The sequence below is a fragment of the Heptranchias perlo genome, chromosome 9 (assembly GCF_035084215.1).
Source record: "Heptranchias perlo isolate sHepPer1 chromosome 9, sHepPer1.hap1, whole genome shotgun sequence".
In the NCBI taxonomy this organism is placed as follows: domain Eukaryota; kingdom Metazoa; phylum Chordata; class Chondrichthyes; order Hexanchiformes; family Hexanchidae; genus Heptranchias; species Heptranchias perlo.
The window spans coordinates 65,087,238-65,114,915 of record NC_090333.1 but is presented as its reverse complement, the minus strand read 5'-3'; the positions used below and the strand labels follow the sequence as shown (position 1 = coordinate 65,114,915).

The following is a 27,678-nucleotide window of genomic DNA, read 5'->3' as shown; positions in this document are numbered from 1 at the left end:
CTCATGGACAACACACGGTCCCTCTCCATGGCCACCCGGGCACAGACAATACTGCGGAAAAGAGGCAGCCAGCTGGAGCGACCCCCCATGGGCCCCACCCATCCTGAACCTGTAAATTGCTGACTTGGCTCGGCCATGAAGCAATTTAGGACCTCCTGAGGTTGTGAAAGGTGCTAATTCTTTCTTTTAAAATCTAGGACTTGAAGAAGAAATATATAACTGGATGCCCTGCTGCGGGGAAAGTAAAGTCTTTCAGAATGGCTAAGCTAAAGATGGGCCCCGACGGCCTCCCTCATCTGTATTTATCTTGTGACCACTAGGAGATGTTTACACTTGGCTGGACGGTGAACCCTATGACCGTTCCCCGTGTCGCCGCGGGTGGCGCTGTGGAGTCCAGAGCGCGGAGAAGGCGATTGGTTGGCGATGATGTCACCGGGAGTGGAAACCCGGATGTTGCTGTGGTAACGGACGGTGCGGGGGGACTCTGTTAGTGACGGAGGTCCCCGGGCGCTCTGTGGACAACTACCGGAGACATCTCCAACGATAAAGATCGCAACATGGAGGTAATCTCTATATAGTGTTTTCTGGTCCCACCGTGGATAATTAGTCCGTTTAGCGGGGATTTAACTGCCCCCACCCCCCCCCCCCCCCCCCGAACCAGCGGTGTCGTGATTCATTTGCTAATGACAGGGACCAGAGAGGCCTGCGATGGTCTTGGGGCTAACTGATGTTTACATTCTCTTTCGCACTTTATACGTACAATGTGTAATATCCATTCACCACAAGCGTTAGCGAAGTAATTTCATATTTAAAAGTTTAGTTATGGTCAGGAATCCCTGGCTTTTAGAGACATAAATCAATTATTTTTGGTAAAAGCGATCTGAAAATTGGACTATATACCACATGATTTCCACATTGCTGTGCAAACCAGGCTTTATATATACATTAAAATGTTATCAACTTAAATATTTTCATTTTCATTATTGCAACCCGTTTGAAATTCATACCTAAAAGTGGTGGAAATTTCCAAACACCTTCACTAAAGGCATAATGTTGTCTGGATCACAGATCTTGAACAGCTAACTGGATAATGTAAATAGTATAAAGGTAGCCTTCATTTAGTTCCAGTTTGGCTATTACTAAATTAAGCAATATTGTTTGAAGTCTGGTAATTTTAAGTGAGACTAGTTGGCTAGGAGTAGAAACTGTAGTATGGTGTAATTCATGTGCTGTCACCTTTAATGTTTCTGAATTGTTGCAGTAGACTCAGTATATATTGTATTGAAATCAAAATAGTCCTACCCATTTTAAGGTATCCTGATATAAGGACACTTAAAAAGGGATAGTGTCATTCCCAGCCTATAGAAAGAAATCCATTTTTGCTTTTGGAGTGCCATATACTCATTGCTAGTGAGTTAGAATTGAGCCACAACTCCAGCTCAACATCCAAGAATGATCAGGATACTTATTTACAGTTGTTTCACTAAAGGTTAGGTATTACCAAGACACTAATGTGTCTTGGTAATACCTAACCTAAAATGCAAGGTTTCCTGCTGGGGGCACAATTAATTACAAACAAATCTTGAGAAAGAAAATGTTGAAACCAGCATGCCGAGGAGGCCTGATTTCAATTCTTTTCTCCTTTTTAATATAACTGTATATTGTACTCTTTATAACCCTATCAGCAATAACATAGTGCAAAACTGCCCAGTTAAGTTGTGCAAGTAATTTTACATCATAGTTTAGAAAATGTTCTTAGTGAGTATAGTTTGAAGTTATGGTACTGTAAACGTTTTACCATACTGCAACCGTTTGTGTACATACAGATTATTCTACGCATTAAATCATTCATGTCTTGGTGTAAATCTTTTTTTGAAAAAAATACCTTCAAGTGCAATAGAAAGTGCCCTTGTGGAGAAAAAAAGCATCCAGTTGGTCTATGAACTTACTGTAAATCCAGTCATTAAAATGGAACTGACATGAAACAAAGAGCTGGTAGTATTGGCTGAAATGCTGGTAGTGACTAAAACTAGCTGTGGGCTTGAAAATGAGTTAATACTGGCTATAAAGAAAAGTATGTTTACAAAGTTGCTCAATTCTTATTATCAGGGAATGCCCATAAGCATAATTGTGCAACAATACTACAAAATGCTGCGATACAGAGGGATCTGGGTGTCCTCATACATGAAACACAAAAAGTCAACATACAGGTGCAGCAGGTAATCCGGAAGGCAAATGGAATATTGGCCTTTATTTCTAGGAGGATGGAGTATAAAAGCAGGGAAGTCATGCTACAACTGTACAGGGTGCTGGTGAGACCACACCTGGAGTACTGCGTACAGTTCTGGTGCCCTTATTTAAGGAAGGATATACTTGTGTTGGAGGCAGTTCAGAGACGGTTCACGAGGTTGACTCCGGGTATGGTAGGGTTGTCTTATGAGGAAAGATTGAACAGGTTGGGTCTATACTCATTGGAGTTTAGAAGAATGAGAGGAGACCTTATTGTAACATATAAGATTCTGAGGGGACTCGATAGGGTTGGTGCTGAGAGGATGTTACCCTTCATGGGGGAATCTAAAACTAGGGGGCATAGTCTCAGAATAAGGGGTTGTCCATTTAAGACATGAATGAGGAGGAATTTCTTCTCCCAGAGGGTCATGAATCTTTGGAATTCTTTACCCCAAAAAGATGTGGAGACCGAGTCATTGAATACATTCAAGGCTGAGTTGGACAAACTTTTTGATCAGCACGGGAGTCAAAGGATGTGGGGAAAAGGCATGAAAGTGGAGTTGAGGTAAAAATCAGATCAGCCATGATCTTATTAAATGGCGGAGCAGGCTCGAAGGGCCAAATGGCCTACTCCTGCTCATATCTCTTATGGTCTTAATGTTTTTGTATTGTGTAGAAACCATCTATATAATTAGGCTGTTTGTTTTTCTTAGATATTCACATAGGTATTTCACATAATGACAAAGTGCCAACACAAGACAACCTCGGTTGATGTTCTTGGGCATGTTATTCAGTTCATATTATTTAAGTTAAGCTGAAGATTTACAATTTTTTTAAAGAGATTTAGAGAATATACCAAAGTCTATATATAGCCTCAAACTTGAAGATTCTTTGAAGTGAAGTGACAATTAAATCAGTTAACCTCTTCAGTAGTGATGGTTGAAGTAGAAATGTTGGCCAGGACCCTAGGAGAATTCCCTGTTCTTCTCTTAATATGCACCTGAAGCACTAGAATGGGCCAGTTGGGTTGGTTTAACAACTTTTCTGCAGAAGGGAACCCTTGACAATCCAGCAATCCCTCAGCACTGCACTGTTAGTCCAGAATATGCAGTCAAGTGCTCGAGTGGGGCTTGAACTGTCAGGTTGACACTGCATTTATTGTAAGAAGCGATCCTGTAAGGGAAATTCTTCTAAATATTTTTAATTAGTGTTATAAAACATCACTTTCTTGGTTGAAGCTCTTGGAAAATGATACTGTGTAGTAGAAAAGCAAAATAAATTAATGGCTATATGAACTTTAAAAAATATATTTCTGAATCTCAGATGGACAATAAAATGTGGCATTAATATTGCTACTTTTGCATCAGTGAGAAGCAGTTTTGGGCATCCATCAACGTAAAAGTGGCTAAGTAACGCAAGACTCAGGTTCTGATTTGAATCCCAAGTGCACCAATCCCAAGCTGTGTGAGGTAACACCCAGAGGCCATTTCTCACTGATCTGAGCTTGTGCTGAACACAGCATACTCTTGTTGGACTTCCTGGAAACTCTTAAAACTGTACATGGGATATTTTTTAATATTATGAGAAAACAGACTTTCCCAGCATTAAAAATTAACTGCTCAGGGCGCAGAGCTCCTTTGTGCTTGACCACGGTGTGATGTTAGGAAAACGCAGTTGGCAGTGTAATTTTGGTCTGTTAAACGTGCATTGCTCTCCATGGATGTGATTTGAGACTGATACCTGCAGCTTGATGTTCCAGAGATTCCTCCATAATTCAGGGTCCTACTTTTGAATTTTAGGCAAATGATATGTATTACCCTTAACAATAATTTTTCAATAAATGAAAGAAAGAAAGAAATGAAATCCCATGTTAATCTCTTAATCCTCGAGAAACCCCTGTTTATTTTCTTAGAATCTGTCACAGTTCTTCAGGGATCTTAATTAAAGTAATGTATTTCTTTTTTAAGTGTTTTCAGCATGGATTATTTTGGTTCCTTCTTAGCACTATTATTAGTGCTCAAATGTAAACTCTGAAAGATCAGATAACCAAATAATAAAGGTTACATAAAATCTTGCATATTACTTGATAGGGCAATAGAAAAGAAGTACTGTCATCTTTTTTGTAAAGATTAGCCTGGGTATTTATAAAATATATTGTTTTTCCATTCAACAGTGTATCACAGATGGCCTCAAAGCTGTTAAAATGCCATCGGAATCATCAGCGCACCAGGTGGAGCCATTGAATGATCAGCAAGTACTAAACTCTGAAGATGGTTACATGTGGCAGGTGACCGACATGACCCGCCTGCGTCGGTTTCTCTGTTTTGGTTCTGAGTGTGGGACATACTACACCAGTGAGGAAAAGCTTGGGAAAGAAAATGCTCAGGCCATATTGAGACTGATAGAAGAAGGTAAAGGGTCAGAGGTTGTCCAGGAGATAAAGACATTCAGTGTCGAAGGAAGAGCGGCCACACAAGATCCTACTTTGTTCGCTCTGGCTCTTTGCACACAGTGCTCAGATGCTTCCACGAAACAAGCCGCATACAAAGCTCTGGCTGAAATCTGTCACATTCCAACCCATCTATTTACATATATCCAGTTTAGAAAGGATCTCAGTGGAGGGATGAAATGTGGTATATGGGGAAGAGCCCTGAGGAAAGCAGTGGCAAACTGGTACAACAGTAAAGATGGGATGGCTATTGCTATGGCAGTTACAAAGTACAAGCGCAGAGCAGGATGGTCACACAAAGATTTGCTTCGGTTGTCACATCTGAAGCCAGCTAATGAAGGTCAGTATCAATATTGTGTAGTACTGATTTTTTTCCCCCAACTTTCTCACCTCCTCGCTGGAAGATGCAGATTCTTGCTGGAGTACAGTTCCATGGGTGCCAGCAAGTTATTCAGTTGTAAACTGGAGGCCAGTCTTCTTCCCAACTAATGTTCACATGCATGCACTTTCCAGAGGCACTTAGGAACAATTGTAACGCCCTGGCTGAGACCAGTTAACTTGGTACAGGCTGGTAATTGAATTTGTGACTATCTAGTTGCTATATCTCATTGCTAGGCAGTGCCATTACCCGCTACTTCTTTGGGATGAATATGATTGAAGTTTCCACTAAACTAATTATTTTTGTAACGCAATTGAGGAGTGACCTGAATTTGGAGATAAAATGTCTGGCAAAAGCAACAGAATAATCAGTTGATATTATTAGTGGGCCTTAACTACCTATCCCATGCCACAGTATTTAGATTCAACTTATTGAAATACTGCAAGCTTGTCAGTTGGGACTTAACAACGCAGCATCAGATTTTGTCAAGTTTAGATTCCCTCATTCTGTGTCTACAGCAGGCTTTTCTTAAATGACTTGCCCTGCGACATGTTACGTGCTTCTGCTGCTATTTTTCAGAATGCAATTTTTTTAAATGGTACATTTCTGTAAATATCTTGGAGTCCTGTTTGCTTACCTTCTTTTACTTTTTCTTGACATTTTTCACTTCATCTTCCTCGCAACTTCTGTGACTTTTTTTCCCCTTTCATTGAGCAACAGTTACTGTCCCTAAATTTTAGTTTTATGTTCCCTTTCCCTCCCTGTTTTGCTATCTTTGCATTCCAGCCATTCGCTGGTTGAGCATTGCCATGTAATGTGTCCTTAAGTTTTTATGAATGCTCTTCTGGAGTCTGTCACAAGCAGCCTAAGGTGACTGACCATGTGATTATTTAATTTTTCTTCCCTTTTGGGATAGTGCCCTAGATCAGCAAATCATGGACCCAGGAATCGCAATGGGTCCTACCATTCATTGCTAGAGGAGTTGAATTAATGTATTCTTACCCAGCAAGCTAGAATCGATATATGGCGGAGGGTGGGCACAAACTCTGCCTGTTTAAATCTTGCATCTCTGTTGACTAACTGACTTTTCCTACTTTTTTTTAAAAAATGGATGCATTTTATTTGGCAATTAGATTATATATCCAAAAGCAGTAAAGTATGGAAATGTAGGTAGTGAATATCGAATTCACAAAACAAATTAACTTTTTTTTATTCGTTCATGGGATGTGGGCGTCGCTGGCAAATCCGGCATTTATTGCCCATCCCTAATTGCCCTCGAGAAGGTGGTGGTGAGCCGCCGCCTTGAACCGCTGCAGTCCGTGTGCTGTTAGGAAGGGAGTTCCAGGATTTTGACCCGGCGACGATGAAGGAACGGCGATACATTTCCAAGTCGGGATGGTGTGTGACTTGGAGGGGAACGTGCAGGTGGTGTTGTTCCCATGTATTGGTGGTAGAGGTCGCGGGTTTGGGAGGTGCTGTCGAAGAAGCATTGTAACCAAACTGTAACCATAAGAATTAGTTTGTGCTGTTGGAATATGCCTTTCTAATAAATTCCTGACTATATACAGCAGTGGTGCTACTAATAGGTGGACCATTTGAGAAAGTTGAATCTTTTTTAATAAATCTTGTTGATTCTTGTACTGGGCTTTTGATATTATTTTGGACCGTGCAGCACTGACCAGATAAAAGGGCAGGTGGATAAGAAACTAAACTATCTTACAGCCTAAGCTAATAGTGTTGTGAGGCTAGTCAGTAAGGATTGCTAAAGTAAGACCCGACGTCTGGGCTGATGTATCTTCTTCTTGCCCTTCTTCTTGTACTTGAACTGGTCAAGATCACACCAATTCACCATCGAGGAGAAGTCAAGGATGTGTACTTTTAAACTTAAGTGTCATTTATATCATGTTTGTCAAATAGCCTTCTAGCTTTTGACTCCTGACTAGAAGACTTAAGTTTAAATTGTACTTTAGTCTGACTTTCATACTTAGCTTTCCTGTGCAAGGATGATTTTGGACCAGTCATGGGTCATTTGAGTGTGAGGATGGTTTGGGGGCAAAAAGAAAGGGCCTGGTGAGAAATGCTTGAGTGCCTCTGGCACTATTCTGTGTAGAGGTCTCTGGGCTGGATCATCTTACCGACTGACTAAGAAGAATGAGGAGATGTGGACATAATTTGGGTGTGTTGGTGGGGAAAGAGAGGAATTGCAATATGTATCTAGTTTACTGAGAATGAACTAATAAGTAATTTCACATAAATTGTAGTTGCCTGCCAATAAAGATCTATAATTGAAAGAGCTGTACTTTTAGATTTTGATTAATGAATCGGTGCCTTACTTTGTGCCCATGTTTCAAACAGGTAACCAAAATACTGTATTTAAATTTACAATTCAATTTGCTAAGTTGGCCATCATTTGTAGGGATGCAGTAAAAAAAAAGCAAAATATATATATAGATAGATTTGTCAACATTATGCTGGAAAATTAGAACCATTTTGGACTTTATCGATTTTCCTTGATTGTTGGGGAAATTTGACCTGAAGGAAACAAAACGACTGAAATTTAATGTGAGTATGCAACTGTTTTGTTTCAGAATACACCAGTGCATATTAAGTGAATCCAAAAACATTGTCCCACGGCAAGGGTGGACAATGATATTTTAAGTCAATTTGTTCTGTCTTTTCTAGATCTCACTTTGGTCACCAAATATATCATGAAAGGTTGGAAGGAGGTTGAAGAAGCCTACAAGGATAAGGAAAATTCAGATGGAATTCAGCAGCTGTTGAAGTATTTTGAAGCTCTGGAGAGAGTAAAAATGACCAGAGATGAACAGGAGGTTGCCCAACTTATTGAGGAGTACAGGTTGGTCCGGGAGCACCTACTGACTAATCACCTAAAGTCACAGGAGGTGAGTAAATGCTTTGTTCCTTGGCCACCAAGGCAGTGTAATGAAACTAATGACACCTACATCTGATTTATCAAAAAGCTGCTATTTGAGCAGCATCTGTGATAGTATTTGTAGAATAGCTCCAATTTTAAAAAATCTTATTTTCTTTCCACCAAATGGCATTTTCTAATTGATAGACAGCTGCTGTTGAACTGGTTGCTAACATGTATGATAACATCCCAGAAAAACCATTCTGCTGATTTTTATTTGCCTATTACCTTCCCCTACTTCACGATAGCACTTAAGCAGTAGCAGAATTGTTAACACTCACCAATTGATGAAAGCAGACCTTGACCATCAATCAAAGAAAGATTTTGAACTTGGTTTAGGATCATAGTATGATATAGCACAGAAGGAGGCCATTTGGCCCATCGAGCCTGTGCCAGCTCTTTGGTAGAGCTATCCAATTAGTCCCATTCCCCTGCTCTTTCCCCATAGCCCTGTAATTTTCTTCCCCTTCAAGTATTTATCCAATTCCCTTTTGAGAGTTATTATTGAATCTACAGTGCATGCCAGATCATAACAACTCGCTGCTTAAAAAAATGTTTCCTCATGTCGCCTTTGATTCTTTTGCCAATCACCGTAAATATTTGACCTTTGGTTACCGACCCTCTGCCACTGGAAACAGTTTCTCCTTATTCTGTCAAAACCATTCATGATTTTGAACACCTCTATCAAATCTCCTCTGCTCTAAAAAGAGAACAACCCCAGCCTCTCCAGTCTCTCCACATAACTGAAGTCCCTCATCCCTGGTACCGCTCTAAGGCTTTGACATCCTTCCTAAAATGTGGTGCCCAGAATTGGACACGATACTCCAGCTGAGGCCTAACCAGTGTTTTATAAAGGTTTAGCATAACTTCCTTGCTTTTGTACTCTATGCCTCTATTATTAAAGCCCAGCATCCCATATGCTTTTTTAACAGCCTTCTCAACCCACCTTCAAAGATTTGTGTACATACACTGCCAGGTCTCTCTGTTCCTGCACCCCCTTAAAATTGTACCATTTAGTTTATATTGACTCTCTTCATTCTTCCTGCCAAAATGTATCACTTCACACTTCTCTGCGTTAAATTTCGTCTGCTTTTGTCTGCCCATTTCAACAGTCTGTCAATGTCCTCCTGAAGTCTTTTACTATTCTCCACATTATTTACTACATTTCCAAGTTTTGTGTCATCTGGGCTTTAACTTTGCTAACAAGTCTATTATGTGGTACTTTATCAAATACCCTTTGAAAGTCCATATACACAACATCAACCGAACTACCCTCATCAACCCTCTCTGTTACGTCATCAAAGAACTCAATCAAGTTAGTCAAATTCGATTTTCCTTTAACAAACCCATGCTGACTTTCATTTATTAGTCTATACTTTTCCAAGTGCCAATAATTTTGTCCCGGATTATTGTCTCTAAAAGTTTCCTCACCGACGTTAGGCTGACTGGCCTGTAATTGCCGAGTTTATCCCTCTCCCCTTTTTTGAAGGAACACCTACAAACATAGAGCGTTTTATTCGTGACCCCCCCCCTTCCAAGTCACTTATGTATACTGTAAACAGCAATAGCCCCAGTACTAATACCTGACTAACCCCCACTAGTTATCTTCTTCCGTACTGATCCAACTATATGAGCAACTACGTTTTCCTTTCTCTGTTTCAGTCTATTTTCAACTTATTTCAGAAGCATTTTACCTATGCCATGTGTTGCAACTTGCAGACCAATCTCCTTTGTGACATTGGGCCCGATATTAGCACCTGCTATCGGGTGCGTTCCTGGCGGGGGGGCTCCGAAAATCGGGGATTCCCGGAGCGGGTCGAGAGCCCGGCTCCAACCCGCCCACTTCCGGGTTCCCCACAGACGCGACTTGCGGGCGCAGCCCCCGCATGTGGGACTCCCGCAGGCAATTAAAGCCGGCGGGGTGCCACTTGACAGTATTTATTGTGGTATTTTAGGTCGTTAACAGACCTGATTAAGGGAATATTTCAGGAGGGGTGGGATTTTACAGACAACTGGGACTGTTTCCTGTGCTGGGGGAAACAGTCCCAGTTGAAATGGACGTGTTGCAGCTGTCAGCCTGTGGCAGCTGCAAAGGTCCATTTGACAGGTGGGGGGGGTGGGGGGGTGGGGGAGACCCTCACTCATTACAGGAGGCCACTCTGTCACTTTGGACAAAGTTTGGCCTCCACCACCCTCCTCCTAACAATAAAATTCACCAATTTGCACACTTACCCCGGTGTGCAGACACATTTACCTACCTTGCGGACCCCCTCAGATGTACATCTTCCGGATGGGGGCCGCCGTAGCTGCAGTCATGACCTCCTCGGAGGGCGAACAGCATCACCAGCCTCGCCGGCCACGCCGTCCACCTCTGACACGTGGAGCTCCACAACACAGTGCAGTGACACATCCACCTGCACAGCAGGAGGAAGGGCAACCGCAGAGAGTGATGCGTCGTAGAGGGCACTACCCTCACCACAGGGTCCACAGACCGAGGCTCAGCTTCCTGGACCTCTCCGAGCAGCAGTGCACACGGAGGCTCAGAGTCACTCGACATGTAGTCGTGGAAATCTGCAGCCTCCTTCATGCCGAGCTGCTCCCGGCTGGCCCGAGCACCATCTTCTTACCTGTCGCTGTCAAAGTCACCACTGCCCTCAACAACTTCGCCTCCGCATACTTCCAGGGTGGCACTGGGGACATCGCCAACGTCTCTCAGTTGTCTGCACAAAACAGCCCTGCAAATACACCTACACCCACTCTGCAGTGACACAATGGGTGGCATCAGTTGTGGGTCTTCATTGTGATCCTCAGGAAAGGGCATTATTGTGCAAACCAGACAAGATTCGCAAAGACGTGGCAGTAGTGGTGCCAATATAATAGGTAATGTGAGTTGATCAGAAATTAAATATAAATAAAAACCATGACAAACCCTTAGAGACCCTTGTGCATCCCCTTCATGCTCACGACACGTTTGCCTTACGCTTCCTACTGCACATATGTGATGCATGCCCTGTGGCTGCAGCACAGGTAGTGGCAGGTTGAGTGAGGCTGACCGTGAAAGAGATGCATGAGAGGGTGAGTATGAAATAGAGCCATGAGATTGTATGAGGATTGGGTTGAGTGGTAGTGGCGGGATGAGTACTGGCGAGGTGAGTAAGTGCAGGTAAGATGAGGATGAGGTTTGAGTGGGTGTGAGGGGTGATGTGACAGAGTAGTGTTGGCAGTGCAGAAGGAGATGTGAGGTGGGGGCGGTGATGTGGCAGACGGAGTGTAGGGGAATGAGTAAGTGTACTCACTTTGGTTGACCTACTTAGGTCATTGTAGCGCCTCCTGCAGTGTATGCAGGTGGGTGATATGTTGGTGGTGCAGGTGACCTCCTCTGCCGCCTCGAGCCAGGCCTTCTTGGTCGCAGAGGCAGGCCGCTTCCTCCTTCCTGCCGGTGGGAAGATCTCTGTCCTCCCCCTCCTCCTCCTCACCCCATCCAATGATCCTTGGAGTGAGGCATCATTAAACTGGGAGCAGCCTTCCCCCTGGGCTGCTCTATGCTGTACTTTTTCCTATTTGTTGCAGCATCAGTCAGTGGAGGACTGCCCCTTTAAATAGAGCTCCTCCAGCTGACAGACCTTACTGCGCATGCGCAGTCCGCCCGCCGCGCAGCTCAGCAGTGGGGAACCCGGAAGACCAGGTAAGTGGATCCAATTAGGCTGCGATCACGCGCGGGGCAGACTGATTTCACCGGGCGCGTTACCCACGCGCCCAGTCGCCCCCCCTGCCGCGAACCCGCAGCCCTCCTAATATCGAGCCCATTGTTTCAAAAGCTTTGCAAAAATCTAAAACAACATCCACTGAGTTCCCCTGTCAACAAGGTTTGTTATCTTCCCCAAAAGAATTTTCTTTTAGAGTTCTATATTTGTCCAGGTGCCTCATCATTTGTTCTTTTAGGATGCCCTCCATGCCTGCAGAGTAATCTGAATCTCTGAAAAATGACCCCACACTCTCTACTGTTATTTAGCCAAACCTCTAAATTCATATTAATTATTTAAAAGCTAAGATTCTGCTTCACTGATTCCTAATAATATTTCTCAAAATAACTGGCATGCCTTGAAACTTAATATTTGCAATACTTTTCATTTTATTTTTATTTTCCTTCTTGGTGACTCTGCCACCTCACACAAAATTAGTTTAGTGAAGATTCTCTATCAAGGTTAATTAGTAATCTCATAGTAAGGGATCCTCTGGGGAAGAGTGATCATAATTTGATTGAATTTCATTTTGAGTTCGTGAGTGACATACTTAAGTCCAAAAACTAGAGTCTTAAACTTAAATAAAGCCGATTACATAGGTATGAGAGATGAGTTGGCTAAGGTAGATTGGAATATTAGATTAGAAGGTATGATGGTAGATAAGCAATGGCAAACATGTGGCTACAAGAGCAGGTCAGAGGCTGGGTATTCTGCGGCGAGTGACTCACCTGACTCCCCAAAGCCTTTCCACCATCTACAAGGCACAAGTCAGGAGTGTGATGGAATACTCTGCACTTGCCTGGATGAGTGCAGCTCCAACAACACTCAAGAAGCTCGACACCATCCAGGACAAAGCAACCCGCTTGATTGGCACCCTATCCACCGCCCTAAACATTCACTCCCTTCACCACCGGCGCATTGTGGCTGCTGTGTGTACCATCCACAGGATGCACTGCAGCAACTCGCCAAGGCTTCTTTGACAGCACCTCCCAAACCCGCGATCTCTACCACCACAAAGGACAAGAGCAGCAGGCACATGGGAACAACACGACCTGCACATTCCCCTCCAAGTCACACACTATCCCGACTTGGAAATATATCGCTGTTCCTTCATTGTCGCTGGGTCAAAATCCTGGAACTCCCTTCCTAACAGCACTGTGGGAGAACCTTCACCACACGGACTGCAGCGGTTCAAGAAGGCAGCTCACCACCACCTTCTCAAGGGCAATTAGGGATGGGTAATAAATGCTGACCTCGCCAGCGACGCCCATTCCATTGAGAAATAAAAACTCCATGGGAAATTTGCTGTCGGATAAATCATACTTGAAACTAATTTTCTAAAGTGTTATGCAATATGATTGTTGTGTGACACTCTTAATTCATCATCTCAAATTGCTTCCAGCACCAATGATAGACCTGTAACCACCAGTACTTCAACCTAGTGTCAAACTGCTCCCTGTCCAGACAAAATCTATAATTGTATAGCTGGCTGTGTTTTTCACAATTCGAGTGGATGTAGTATGATAAAGAATAATATTAAACTTTACTGAATTAGTGCACCCATGTGAGAATCTGTCTCTCTCCCCCCACCCCCTACCAACAACACTGAATATGGAACATTTGTGTTGAACCCATGCATTCACTGTATTGCACCTTGAAGACCTATTGTACAATGTTAAAATGGAATTACGTATTGCTTTAATATGCAAATCTTTGTTTTATAAGAATAACACATGTTTTGGCAGAATAATACATTTGCTTTATTTTATTAGGTGTGGAAGGCATTACTGAAGGATATGCCTGTTATGGCATTGCTCAAAAATTTAGGGAAAATGACTTCAGATTCCATTCTTAAACCAAGAAGTGAAGAGGTTACCATGGTGTGTGAAAGGTTGAAAAATGAGACTGTCTTAAAGAAGGTATGGTATTGTGTCTTGTATCTGAATATATGTAATGTTTCAAATGCAGTAGGTCAGGGCAGAACAACTTGCTTGCAACCACACCTGCTAACAACCAGTAACTAATTAAAAACAATTTGGAGCACGGTAACTTACTCCTGAACAACACACTAATAAGCCATTTCCTTATGTGGAAATGTTTGCATTGCTGTATTTTATAGTTTATGTGCTCAACACTTGCAATGTGCTTATTTCATATGATTTACTTATTAATTTATCACGGTGAATTTCATCCAGTCTTGCAGGTGTAGTTTTATAATTATGAAAATCACGCTGAAAACAAGCAAGGATGGGAATTCAGATGAGACGTTAAACTGACGCCCCGTCTGCCCTCTCGGGTGGACGTAAAAGATCCCATGGTAATATTCAAAGTACTGGCCAATATTTATCCCTCAACCACTAAATCACTAAAAAAAAGATTATCCGGTCATTATCTCATTGCTGTTTGTGGGGCCTTGATGTGTGCAAATTGGCTGCCATGTTTCCCTATATTACAACAATCACTACACTTCAAAAAGTAAAGTGCTTCTGGATGTCCTGGGGTCATGAACGGTGCTATATAAATTCAAGTTCTTTCTTCTTTTGAACCAAGCGAGTTCCAGGCAATGCTGTGGAAAAGCATAATTTGTCTGCATGTTGGAAACTGGGTCTAAAATTAATGCTCTAATTATTGTGTTCTTAATAAAATAGTCTTCTAACTTTAGATTTTCTTGATGCAGTGCAGGATATTAAGTTATGTTCTTTTTCAGAATATTCTTCAGCTGCTAAAATGTTGATTTTTAACGATATATTTTCTCAAATGAGCTTATCAGAAGAGCTATTGAGAAGTTTTTCTTCGAGAATTTTTGGCTTAATAAGGTGGGGGATATTAGTGCTGGGAAATAGGAACATTTACATATTTCATGACCCAGTGTCACTGTCAAGTGGCACAGCTAGTTGCAAAGTAAAGCTTCCTCTACTCTATGCAACAATGTTCCTTCACTTCAATGTCCGATGAACACTCACCAATGCATCAATGTGACACTTCCATTTCTCACACCACCTTTTTATGGCTTCAGAGTGAGATTACCAACTTACCATCAAATTGTGGGTACTTTGTATGATGTGGATGATAAACGGAGTTGTAACTGCCGAGTTCCTGTTGTCAAGCCAACCCAAGTCTCCGAGAACTGTAGTTGAAATAATTTTTTTTGTTTACAATCCCTAGCCTAGGGACTCTGAAGTGAATTTTAGTGCTCCCTATTGCAAGGATGTTACATTTGATATTACAAGTATCAATACTTTCTTCATAAGGTGAATCAGTTCTATATTTCACAGTTTTCTCCTATTGTAAATATTCTGTTTTAATATTTTTCCAGTTTTCTCCCCTTCCTACCATCCTTTCCTGAAGGCAGTGGCCCCTGCCAGGATGTGGTTCTAAAGGTGTTGGCAGCCCTCCAGTACCTCACTGAAGTGGCCATTCTTCATGCATGAGCACAGACAGTGAATGTCAGCAGGCTGGTATCACCATGGTAGGCGTTGCAGCTGAGCTCGATCCTGTTCCTCCCTGGCATCCATATGCACGCACTTGCCAGTAGCAATCAGTGGGTAGCAATCAGAATCAGGAACTCTGGCTGATGTTCCTTCTCTTACCCTCACCCTGTGCAGGACTGCTGAGACCAATAGTGGCACTGCATGACTCGGCATAAACCAGAGATACATCTATCCTAGGACCTCTCTGTCCTATATAGCTCAGTACCATTGCCAGGCAATTGTTTTTCCCACTGAGCCATCAGGGGAGCCCACTATTCCTTAAACGTTTGTGTAGAATTTAAAAATAACTACATTTATTTGCAAAAATTGTCTCAAATGGAATAGTTGTATACTGCTAGTTTTTTTGATATCAATAAATTTTGTTTGGTTGGTAGCATAGTTGCTTTGTTGTTAGGCTCTTAATGGCTCAGTGAATAAATGCCTTTCATGGTGCTGTACTGAGCCATATAGATGATGATTCTAAGTTTGATGCTTGTACTCAGCCAACTTCATCTGAGACAAGAGTGGAGCATTCCTGTTTTCCTCAATGTCTCTTGTCTAGAAAGGGAAAGTTGGCTAAGGTTCCTGCTCCTGGTTACTATCCAGCTACTCTTATTTTTCCATTTTTTTTTTTTGTTTTCCTTTTTGTCACTTACAAAGACCATTCATTGACCTGTTGTCATGTTTCTGCTGTATAACCAGCCATTAGGAAATGCATAGTCATCCTTATTGAATCACTTCACCATTTCTTCACACCTCTCCACCCCCTCTCCTGCTCCATTTATTCACCCCTCAGCTAGGTTTCATGGGCTAGCATCCTGTGAAGCCTAGCTAAGAATGAATACTCTCAAAATTTGAAGATGTGATACTACATGAAGATGGGTTCAGGATCAGGGTGGAGCTCATTTGTGATAGTCCTCATAATCAAATAACCCACTGATGCTCACTGTTGAAGTGCACATAAGAACATAAGAAATAGAAGCAGGAGTAGGCCATATGGCTCCTCGAGCCTGCTCCGCCATTCAGTTAGATCATGGCTGATCTTCAACTTCAACTCCAGTTTCCCACCTGATCCCCATATGATTTCCCTAGAGTCCAAAAATCTATCCGTCCTTGAATATATTCAATGACTTAGCATCCACAGCCCTCTGGGGTAGAGAATTCCAAAGCTTCACAACCCTCTGCGTGAAGAAATTCCTCCTCATGTCATTCTTGAATGGCCGACCCCTAATCTGACAACTATGCCCCCTAGTTCTAGAATCTCTAGCCAGGGGAAACAACCTCTCAGCCTCTACCCTGTCAAGCCCCCTCATAATCTTACATATTTCAATGAGATCACCTCTCATTCCTTTAAATTTCAAAGAATATAGGCCCATTCTACTCAACCTCTTTTCATAGGACAACCCTCTCATCCCAGGAATTAATCGAGTGAACCTTCATTGCACCCCCTCTAAGGCAAGTATATCCTTCCTTAGATAAGGAGACCTAAACTGTACGCAGTACTCCAGGTGAGGTCTTACCAAAGCCCTGTACAACTGTAGTAAGATTTCTCTACTCTTGTACTCCAACCCTCTTGCAATAAAGGCCAACATGCCATTTGCCTTCTTAATTGCCTACTGTACCTGCAAGCTAACTTTTTGTGTTTCTTGTACACCCAAGTCTCTCTGGACACCAACATTTAATAATTTTTCACCATTTAAAAAATATTCTGTTTTTCTATTCTTCCTACCATAGTGAATAACCTCATATTTCCCCACATTATACCCATCTGCCACCTTCTTGCCCACTCACGTAATCTGTCCGTATCCCTTTGCCGACTCTTTGTGTCCTCCTCACAGCATACTTTCCCACCTAGCTTTGTATCGTCAGTAAGCTTGGATACATTACACTCGGTCCCTTCATCTAAGTCATTAATACAGATTGTAAATAGCTGAGGCCCAAGCACCGATGCTTGTGGCACCCCACTAGTTACAGCCTGCTAACCTGAGAATGACCCATTTTTCCCTACTCTCTGTTTTCTGTCCTTTAACAATCCTCTATCCATGCTCATATATTAGCCGCAACCCCATGAGCCCTTACCTTGTGTAACAATCTTTTATGTGGCACCTTATCGAATGCCTTTTGAAAATCCAAATATACTACATCCACTGGTTCCCCTTTATCTACCCTGTCAGTTACATCCTCAAAAAACTCTAATAAATTTGTCAAACACGATTTCCCTTTCATAAAACCCATGTTGACTCTGCCTAATCATATTATGATTTTCTAAGTGCCTTGTTACCACTTCCTTAATAATGGATTCCAGCATATGGGTCCCTTGGGTGAAGTACTGGAGGCTGTTACTACTCTGAATGCATACTTTAATACAAGTGACCACCTTCAGGAAAAGAGGGATGAGAGAAGAATGTTAGGCAAGGAAAAAATGTACTGCCATAGTTTTGAACCGTGTATAGGTTGTACCATACTTTGTCAATAATGTATTACTGTTTGACTTCCAGGCTCGAATCCATCCATTTCACATTTTGGTAGCTCTAGAAACATACAAAGCAGGAAAAGGAAACCGGGGAAAGCTAAAGTGGATGCCTGATCCAGAAATTTTAGTAGTACTCGATCAAGCATTTTACAAAGCTTTCAAGGTAATAAATTATGTTATTTTCCAATCTCACAAGATCCATGTTTTGTGGACTATAAATGATTTGAATTATTTTGGGTCCTTTTTTTACAGAATGTAGAACCAACAGGGAAGCGCTTTGTATTGGCCTTGGATGTCAGCTCTTCCATGTGTAGCCAGGTTCTCGGATGCAAAGCACTTTATGCGTTCAGTGTTGCTGCAGCTATGTCAATGGTAAGATACTTTCACAAACAACTTCTTGTTTTTGTGTTCTCTGGATTTTTTTTGCTTATATTGATATTATATTGGGTTCTTTTTCTGCAAACATGTTTGCATTAAAACTAACAATTTTGTGTTGTATATTAATAAAAAAGTAATTTTAAAACTAGTATAATAGATGACCATGTCTGCAAGATTTCCAGATTAATCATTGTTTGATGTTTGCCTTTTGAAGGGAAAAAAGTTTCCATTTTCTTTCTCTTCCACACTTTATTTCTGTCTTTCCCCAGTAAATGGTGCATTTAGGAGGGAGAGGTCAGTTGTCTATTCTCGAGCTTCTGCTGTTGTGTAACCAGGTGACGCTTGAAAGCTGACCTCGTTGAATAATTGCTTTCTCTTGACCCCTCTCTTGCCCCCCCCCCCTTTTCTTTTGTTGGGAAGCCCCTTGGTTCCAACCCATAAAAATTAGTTGAGAATTTAAGTGATTAACTACTTTGTGAGAATCGCTAAATCTGCTGCTCCATGGCACAGTATATTGATAAACTACCAGTTGCTTCCAGGAAGTATGCAGTAAAAGTACCCAGCTAGTGTTAAGCTTATCCCATTTGCTCACTATTGGGCCTCAGGCTGGTCTGAAACATTGGATTCTATTGAACTACAGGACACATGCAGGCTGTCTTCTTAGTATGTGAAAGGAGCATCTTAAGATGGTAGCAGCAGAGACCTAAAGTAGCTTTGCTCTATTGGCAGGCAAAATATGCTATTGAAATATTTCTTTAGATATCTTGATCTTTAATTATCTATGGATGGGGGAGGAAATGCTTTGGATGAAAATACTCCTGTTATTATTTTCTTCTTTTAAGGATAGTTGCAAACTGCAAACCTTGGACCTGTACCAAACATAAATATTTTTCTGTAGTTACTATGTCTGTAGCAATCAGTGTAAGCTATTTAAATATCTGCCTGTCTTTAATCCTTTGGCTCTCCAATTAAGTTTTAATTCATAGTAATCTAGATATCTTATTTGAGTTTGGCATTAAAGCTTGCCTTGTATAGTGTGATATTTATAGATAGCAATAGATCTCAACATCCAAAGACTTGTGACATCTCCCTATTGCATTAGGCCATCAAAGATATTGGACACCCCATGTCAGTACCTACTGATGCACAATACAACAGCATAAATAAATCAAATAATAATCTGTTGCCTGTGCTTTCTGTGCTATTATACTCTTGTAAGAGCAGAGTTCTGTAATACTAATTCCAGATGAATTACTAACTATGGACAAAAGCAAACTACTGCGAATGCTGGAAATCTGAAACAAAAGCAGAAATGCTGGAAACACTCAGCTGGTTAGGCAGCATCTGTGGAATGCTGCCTGACCTGCTGAGTGTTTCCAGCATTTTTTGTTTTTATTACTAACTATGAAAATTGGAAATGACTGTATTCAGTATGTCTGGAGCAAGCAACCAGGAGTCTGATTAAAATGTAAGTTATTATTTTGTTTACTTATATTTATAGTGAGAAACTAGGAATGTTTGACATGTTTGCAGCTGTTAAATCACATACCAATATATCTCTGTGGTTGTGTTCATATCTTGGAGAATAATGGAAGTAGTGGAAGGATTTGCAGGCTGATTAACAGTCTGACAGGCCAGGATGTAAACGCTCCTTCCATGGCCGTAACCATCTTCCTAGTAGCCAATAAGGTGGTTAGTCCCATACGGCAGGAGGGTTTTATGGAGTCCCACAACCGATACAGCCACCGGATGCAAGTATCCTGCTGGATACCGACCTAGAATTCAGAGCCAGAGCTCACCACGGTCTCTACTCGCCGGGACTGCCGGGTTTGAACCCAGCACCTTCTGGCTTGGAGGCGGGAATGATACCATTGAGCCAAAGACCCGCTCTTTTTTCTATGATACATGAATATTTGAGTCCTGTCTAAGAGAAGTGATCAACATGAGTTCTCTCTTATTTTGTTTTAGGTGGTTGCACGCACAGAAACCAATTCTACAATAGTTGCTTTTTCTGGTGAAATGGTTCCATTACGCATCACTTCAGAAATGGCATTGGATGAAGTATTTACTGCCATGCATGCGGTAATGTAAAATTTTTACAACAAAATCAATTTTCATAGAGCCTCCTAACTTTTTCCTCTTGTTAGCAACTTTGTGGAGATCACTAATGTAAACACCAAAAACCGTATTTTCCCCCCCTTTGGTAATTTTGTTCCCTAAGTTTTGTATATAAATTAATAGAAACTCACATGGCTAAAAAATTATTTCAGAATTAATTTAAGGAGGGTACATCGTTAATCATGTGTCTTTCTTAAAAATTAATCATTAGCTTGTTACATACAAATTTCCACTATATATTGAAATGAGTTTCCAGCAAATTAATTAATTTAATAATGAGTGCCGCAGCCTTATTTTTCTTCACTCAGCTCAGTTCTCAACACACTCTGGTGCTCATTACTTTGGTGATGGAGGCTGCTGTGATCCAAAGGCTAAGTGAAAAGATATATTTTTGCACCCAGTCTTGCAAACATTACACATATTGGCCCAAGTTATTGCATGAAGTTCCTCAAAAAAAAATTTTTAACTTTGAATACAGGGCAGTGATTTTCTCCCATTAATTAAAAAAAAATTTTTGCTTTCATTTAATTGGAATCTCTGTCTCTTCAGATTTTAATCCAACTAATCCTACTGCTTTTTCCCACATGAAAAATGGTCATAAAAGAGGACTGAAATGAAACTTATTTGCTGTTTTTTTTAACAGTCAAGACTATTCTGAATGTTTTCAATAGGTCCCATTTGGTGCCACTGACTGTTCTCTCCCCATGTTGTGGGCTGTTAAGACAAAAACTGCTGCAGATGTGTTCATTGTCTTTACCGATAATGAGACCTATTATGGAAATATCCATCCTGTAGAAGCCCTAAGAGAATACAGAAAGGTGAGAGAATTCATAATAATCCTGTAATGTGGCCTTTTTTTTTTACAAGGCAGTTAAGGTTCGAGATGGGGAATTTTTAAAAATTTTGAACTTTTACGGTTTGTTAGAAATGTGCTGTCACTCCTCTCTGTCTAGGATTAGGAAGATGCCTGCATCATTCCCTAGTCTGAGCTGAGTTGGCTGGTCTTGGCCAGGACAGCAGTAGGGGGTTGCTGATTGGCTACAGCACTCCTGGATTAGGGAAGGACAACTCGGCCAGGGTTCCTGTCCCTGATCACTAAATGGCAAATCCTGCTGTGGGAGCACCTTTGTTTAATACTCGGATAAGACAGAATTGGGCTTCACTGTAATAATCCCCACAATTGGATCACCTGCCAACATTCTCCATAAAGCTCAATAATAGCCACTTGGATGAGGCACCTTGTGTGCTCAGTGGTTGAGAAACTGTACCCCAGTATGGGAGTTAATATCTTCAGGAATGGGAATGGGGAATTGCCCTACAATTAAACGTTTTTGTAATTTCCTATTTATCCAAGAATAAATATTGACATGAAATTTAATATGTAACAATTTTGACACTTGAAAGCTCATTACAAAATGAGTTACCCTGATGGCTCAGTGGGAAATGTACCAACCATTGTGCTACTGAGCCATCCTGACCAGGAGGAACTCCAGTTTGGTCCTCTGTGCTAAGATCTTGGCTTGGGCAGAGATTGGGTTACTACAATTGTCTTCCGTTTCCCTGGCTACTTGGGTGTATTAGCAGAGTACTGTCAGTATCTGTGATTAGCAAGTGTCACTGCCTTGAGAAGAGGGGAGAAAGTTTAGGGGTGAGGGGAGGAAAAGACGTCCCTCAGATATTATCTGTGGATTGAAAAGAATACAAAGACTGCTTCAGCTGTTCATCTGGTTTCCTGAGTTTTGCAGCTGTTCAGCATCATTTGCTGGTATAAACGGCATGGAATTTTCAGAGTGCAGAGCCCAGATCCTAATTAAGGCTGCCTGTTAATTGTGATTCCAACCCAGTTGATGTAAGACATTGTACTAAGATAACCTCTGACCCAAAGCGAATGTATTTTGCTACTAGTAAATGTATGAACTAAGTTGAAGTAAATGCTGCATTCTCCTTACAGACCTCCACCAGCATCAGCCCTGACTTTGGTGGCAGAGCTGTATGGTGAATGAGGTAACACTTGTGTCTCTAAACACTCCAACAACCAAAAAAAAAGGTTATTTTCACTGGTACCTCCAGGGACAATCCAGCAGCAGTATAAATGCTGCTTCTAGAAGCATAGGGCAACAACCTTTCTGGCCATCAAGAGTGAGCAAGTTTCTGATCAGTCATCTGAACAGACCTTCCCCAACCATCCAGTAAGTCCAATCGTTAGAAAAATTGTGACCAAACAACTGTGTATGCACAGTTGCTTGTTGTACCCATACTGTGAATAACAGAAAGGGCAGTTCCATAGCAGCAGCAGCCTCAGGCTGCATTAGAGAAATATTTCCCAAATGGTTCTATAATATAAACACATCTAAAAGAGCATAAATAACAGCTATTTCTTGGTCAGTTCAGATCACCTTCAGCTGCCAGGAGTTTGTTCGTTTATTCTTTTATTTTTGTTGTTCCAGAAAATGGGCATTCCAGCTAAATTGATTGTCTGTGGATTGTCTTCTAATGGCTTCACCGTTGCTGACCCTGATGACAGAGGCATGCTGGATATCTGTGGCTTTGACACTGGGGCTCTGGAAGTTATCCGAAACTTCGCATTAGACTTGATTTAAAATATTGGAAGAAAATGCCACTGAATTGTTTAGTTAAAGAGTAATTACTCATCAGGTTTCTAGGACTGCTTGAATGGAAGACTCACATTACGGATTGCTAGTTTCTTGGTAGAGTGCCTGTTAGATTTAAGGAGAGACTGTAAATGGAATGACTGTCATTGGATTTTGCGACTGTTCTGTCACAGCAGATTATTTTAATTATAGTGTGCTTTTAGCTTTCCACTGTCGAGGCATTTGTAACCTTAACTAGTAACATCTAAGTAGAGTAATGGTATAACCCAAGTTGTGCTCCCTTTTTTTTTGTTCAGTGGGTTTACATGAGATCACGTTGACAGTAAATAGGTTAAATGTAATAGTGGAGAACACTGTTTAATTGTATTGTTTTGTCGTGAACAGGCTGACTAGAATTAAGATGTTTCAATCGTGGAAATGGATTAAGTTTTCGAGGAGGATTAGGCCACAGGAATATTCTAAGACAAAGAAATTTTCTAACACATTGTACTCTTTGTAATTCTTTTAATAGCAATTTAATGAAAAAGAATTGAAAAAGGCTGAAGTGGGCATTAAAGCAAGCGTGGGAGTATAGTAAACTAGAGTTTATTATAGGCGGATTGTGCTGAATGAAGTAGACTCTAAAAGGCAAGTATGCTCCTTTTTTTTTAAGTTTCTAATTATTCAGCTGTTAGACTTACAAGAGTCAGTTTTAAAAGACAGCCGTAAGTGGCATGCCCACAAAAAAAAAATCTAATTATCTTTCACCAGCACTTTCTTTTGTTACAGGTCTTAGATTTTTGTAGATATTGTCAACAAGTAAGGGGTGGAAAAGAGCGAGCTGGAGATGTATTAAAGATTAATGTAACTCAATGAGATCAGGTTAATGATTAAGTCTTCTTTTGCAGTGTTGGCTTTGCTACTTGAAATTAACAATCAGTCATTAAAGTAAACTGTCTCATGCATTGATAGTCAATCTAGATAGTTTGAAGTCTGGAATCCATACCAAACATGTATGCGAGGCTGTACATAAGGCAAGCCATAGTTGACACAGATTACTTTCCTGATCTGACCATCTCTTTTTGATCCTGAGGGTCCTATGCAGCTCGTAGTATGTTGCCAAACTTCTTCTCAAAAATTACATGGATCCAACGTGATCTTATTTGAAAAGAACTTAAGAATTATCCCCGTGATGACACTTTTTAAAAAAAAACTTTTGGTGGTGAACAATTCAGTTTTTGTCAGGACAAAATATCTTGGTCGTTTAAGGAAGTGTAAGCTGTTGTGAGTATGTTGTATAGTGGTGACTGGGAATTCCACTACAGTGTTTTTTTTGGAAGAACAGAACACGAGGGACACACCAATGTTAAGCATGTGAATGGGAGGCAGGGGGGCTTGTATGGAGATGTTAAAATTGCCATAGAATAAAAATTGGGGTGGGGAAGAATAAAATGTATTAACCAGTATAAGCCTTGGATAACTTGAATCCATCAAAACATGAAAATTTTGATGAAAAACAGTTTTCTTCAACATAAAATTTGCTTCTTGTGCAATTATGTTAGGTCATTAGCACCATTCCTTTTTGTGAACTCTCTGTAAACAATTACTTTCTCTCTGCTTCCCTTCTGGAAGCCGTTACTCAGGCTCCAGTACCTCGCACAAGTGGCCATTAATCACATGTAAGTCTGAACAATGTGCGTTGGCAAGTAGCTTGGTGTTGGATGGGAGCATTACAGGCAAGCTTGATCCTGTCCTGATTTAATGTCTACACAGTTCTGGCAAAAGTTACCGAGTAGCACCGTTACAGTCACCCTAGCGAGATCAGCTAACTGAGCAAGACCACAGACCAAGCCTAGGATCTGTATGAAACTCGCTGTGGCATTGGTGCAGCCTCCTTTTGTGAATGCCTCAGAAGCTGTTAAACTGTAGGTGGTATTTTATTGGATTTTTTTTGTTTTGTTTTGCCCAAGACAATACAAACTTTAGCTAATCTCTAGAAGTGGAAAAGAATTGCAGCTACTGCAATGAAATGCATATGGTACTAACGTGACAATGTTGTTACTTTTAAAATTTCAAAAGTTGAAATCTCAGTCTTCTTTGTTCTTTCATCAGATTGTTTAAATCACTTGGCATGGCAGTGGAGGTTGTTGCGATTAGATGATCTGGAAGTCTTGTATGGAGTGGGTCTGTTACTTAGTAAGCCACTTGTTAAGCTGGTAGGATTGACTGCCAAAAGTTAATGAACAAGGTGGTGGTTGCTGATGGCTGATAGATGGTTTGGTGCATTCTGTATTTGTATACTGGTTGCTTTTTGCATGATGCATGGTTGCTGTGAAACCATGTTATGAAAAGCATGATAACCTGTCCACATAACTGGTTGATTGAGATCCACCAAATGAGTGATATTGCCCTTTGCGTGAGGTGCGTACAGAAACAGGGATATGGCCAGACCTTTTAGCTATCTGCATCTGATGTCACCTGCCCAAAGTACATTCCTCCATAGAAAAATGACACAATATCATATTAAAATGTTAATGGTAAATGTCATTTGACAGATTGGGTCCAATGAGATATAATGCAGCAAGTAGATCCAGGAAGATCGAGTGAAAATGATGGCTAGGAAAAATAGAAATTTAATGAGAGTGAAAGTTGGAATAAAGAGCTCTACAATTAGGGCCTTAAAAAAGATAGTGAAATACCAGAATAGTAATTGGTCTGTCAGACAAACAAAGCCTCAATTGGGTTTTGTTGCACCATTAGGTAAAATAATTCGATAGAAAACATTAGCAGCCGCCATTAATCAGGTTAAAATCTGTTTTAGGGTAAAGAATTAGGAATGTACATAAGTATTTCCATGTAGGTTGAACAGAACAAATGTCTAAACTGGAGGATTTCAGAAGATTGTCTGAAAATCAACTCCAGGCATGAGTGCATATTGTGTCAGTTACAGCTGCAACAACACAATAGTGCACATCTTAGTGAGTCAACAATTTGGGTCATTTAAGCTGAACCTAGTCTCAAAGGCCAGCGTATAGTTTGCTGAATTTTTACGGCATTGTTTTTTGGTCTTGCGCTATGGCAATTTAATAAGTTATTGCTCAGATTGCACCTCCAAACTGAAGGACCAGCTAGATAAAAAAATATTTTTTAAAAAACAAGAAAAGTGGGTGTGGGCAGCATCAGAGAAGGCAGTCATTAACAATACTAACATCTGTTTGTGACTGCATTGATTTTTGTAGTTTTCCAACTGAACTGAAAGATCGTGATGAAATTGTCATGGATTCCTATGTAAAAGTATATGCTATGTTCATGCTATGTTCTATGCAAATACTCAGGTACTTGTGTGTTTAAAGTCTATGACCATTTAGTCAAGATCTTTACATTCATCTACCAAAATTGAAGTGTTGACATTTGCATTTTTGGCTGCACCTTGAACAAAGTGATCATTTTCAGCGTTACAATCGATGTTTGAATTTTGATTCAGCCATAAATAACAAACTGCACATAATCTCTTGAAATTGAAAATTGAGCTTGTGGCACAAGCTGGTCTTGAACTCAGTCCACCTGTCCTACAATTCACTTTTATACTTAATTCAAATCACTGGGTTTTCTGGTCTGTTTTTAATTGCTGCTCTGCTGTCTTTATGGCAGTCACTGATGTTCTATTTGATTTGTACAGTCACACATATAGCTTTTTTATTTTTTCTTCCCTTTGTATTTCATATATATTTGCATTCACATTCAACAGATTGTATATGAATATTCCAAATTCGTTGCGGTTAGCTTTTGTTTGCAGGTATCCACGTGCAACAATTCAGTTTGCAATTTTACAGCTTTTCCATTCCACACAATGTCTTTTGTTGACTGCCTGATTTCTGTTGAACAAAATTACATTGCAGAGGAGTGTCTCTGTTTTCAAAATGATAAGATAAAAGGTTTTTGGAAATACAAATGCTATCCTGTGCTTTTGCAATATTTTGAATCTGACCAAAGAAACAAGTAAAATATTAAAATTCTTCATTTGTGGTTTGCAGGTCTGAACAACATAATATAAAATTGCCATGGTCTAGGGAGTTATTATCATGTACCTAAAATGAAGTGCAAGTTTGTCAATGGTTCTACACTGACATGTCTGTCATCTTCACATATTCATTCGATATACAAGCGTGTTAATTATACCTCATCTTTTACACTGTCTTGCATAGAAAACATAACACTTTGTGAGATTGTGTAGTTTGATCAAATCACTTTAATGTTTGCAAGCAAAGTAACATTTTTGTCTTTCTAGCTAACATAAAATGAAGATCAATAGTAACCTTTTAAATATGACTTATCACGTCATACAATTATTGTATTTAAATAATGCTGGACGAAAAATAGATTTTGTATAGATTATAGATTTAATTTTGTCATTTTAAAAATCTATACCGTGTAGATTGATTAAACAGATATTGCCACTGGCACAAAACTCTATGCATATTTAGTTAAAACTTGTTAAAGCCGTGTTCAACTTATTCTTGTTTTTGCAAATATGTCTCACAGAACTTTGGATTTTTATCTGTCTCCATGTACCTAATGGCAGAATCTACCAGGTAGCATTGGCAGTTTAAAACAGATTACTGCTGTGTAATTTCTAGAGCTGCTCTTTCCATAGAAGTAGGACATTGCCACATTGAAAGGAAATTAATCACTAACACCACTTGTCAAACTAAATGTGATGCTGTACAAATATGAATGTTACTGTAAACTGCCTTTACTTTAACTATACACATTCAATTGTTTTTATATTCTTTAATCCAGTTGAAATAAAGTGCTAGGAAAAATATTTAATGCCCTTTGTTTTTGTTGTTCTTGTCTCTCCATCACGCAACACTACCTGAGTGACTTCACCAGGTCACCAGCTCCGAGGCTTTTAT

The 27,678-nt window shown here is 40.5% G+C and overlaps 1 protein-coding gene across 1 annotated transcript; it reads left to right on the top strand.

Annotated features, from left to right (window-relative positions):
* The first annotated feature begins 467 nt into the window (after nt 1-467).
* On the top strand, nt 468-27,587 carry ro60 (Ro60, Y RNA binding protein). The gene is made up of 9 exons (XM_067990644.1): nt 468-563; nt 4,403-5,018; nt 7,740-7,960; nt 13,505-13,651; nt 17,701-17,838; nt 17,928-18,047; nt 20,022-20,135; nt 20,843-20,989; nt 22,619-27,587. The coding sequence occupies exons 1-9, from the start codon at nt 558-560 to the stop codon at nt 22,769-22,771; spliced, it is 1,662 nt and encodes a 553-aa protein (XP_067846745.1). The 5' UTR covers nt 468-557; the 3' UTR covers nt 22,772-27,587.
* The last annotated feature ends 91 nt before the right edge of the window (nt 27,588-27,678 follow it).

What these genes read in the sequence shown, in the direction of transcription:
- ro60 (XM_067990644.1), top strand. An exon ending in TTGCTGCAGCTATGTCAATG is followed by an intron (nt 18,048 to 20,021) that starts GTAAGATACTTT and finishes ATTTTGTTTTAG; the next exon opens with GTGGTTGCACGCACAGAAAC. An exon ending in TATTTACTGCCATGCATGCG is followed by an intron (nt 20,136 to 20,842) that starts GTAATGTAAAAT and finishes TGTTTTCAATAG; the next exon opens with GTCCCATTTGGTGCCACTGA.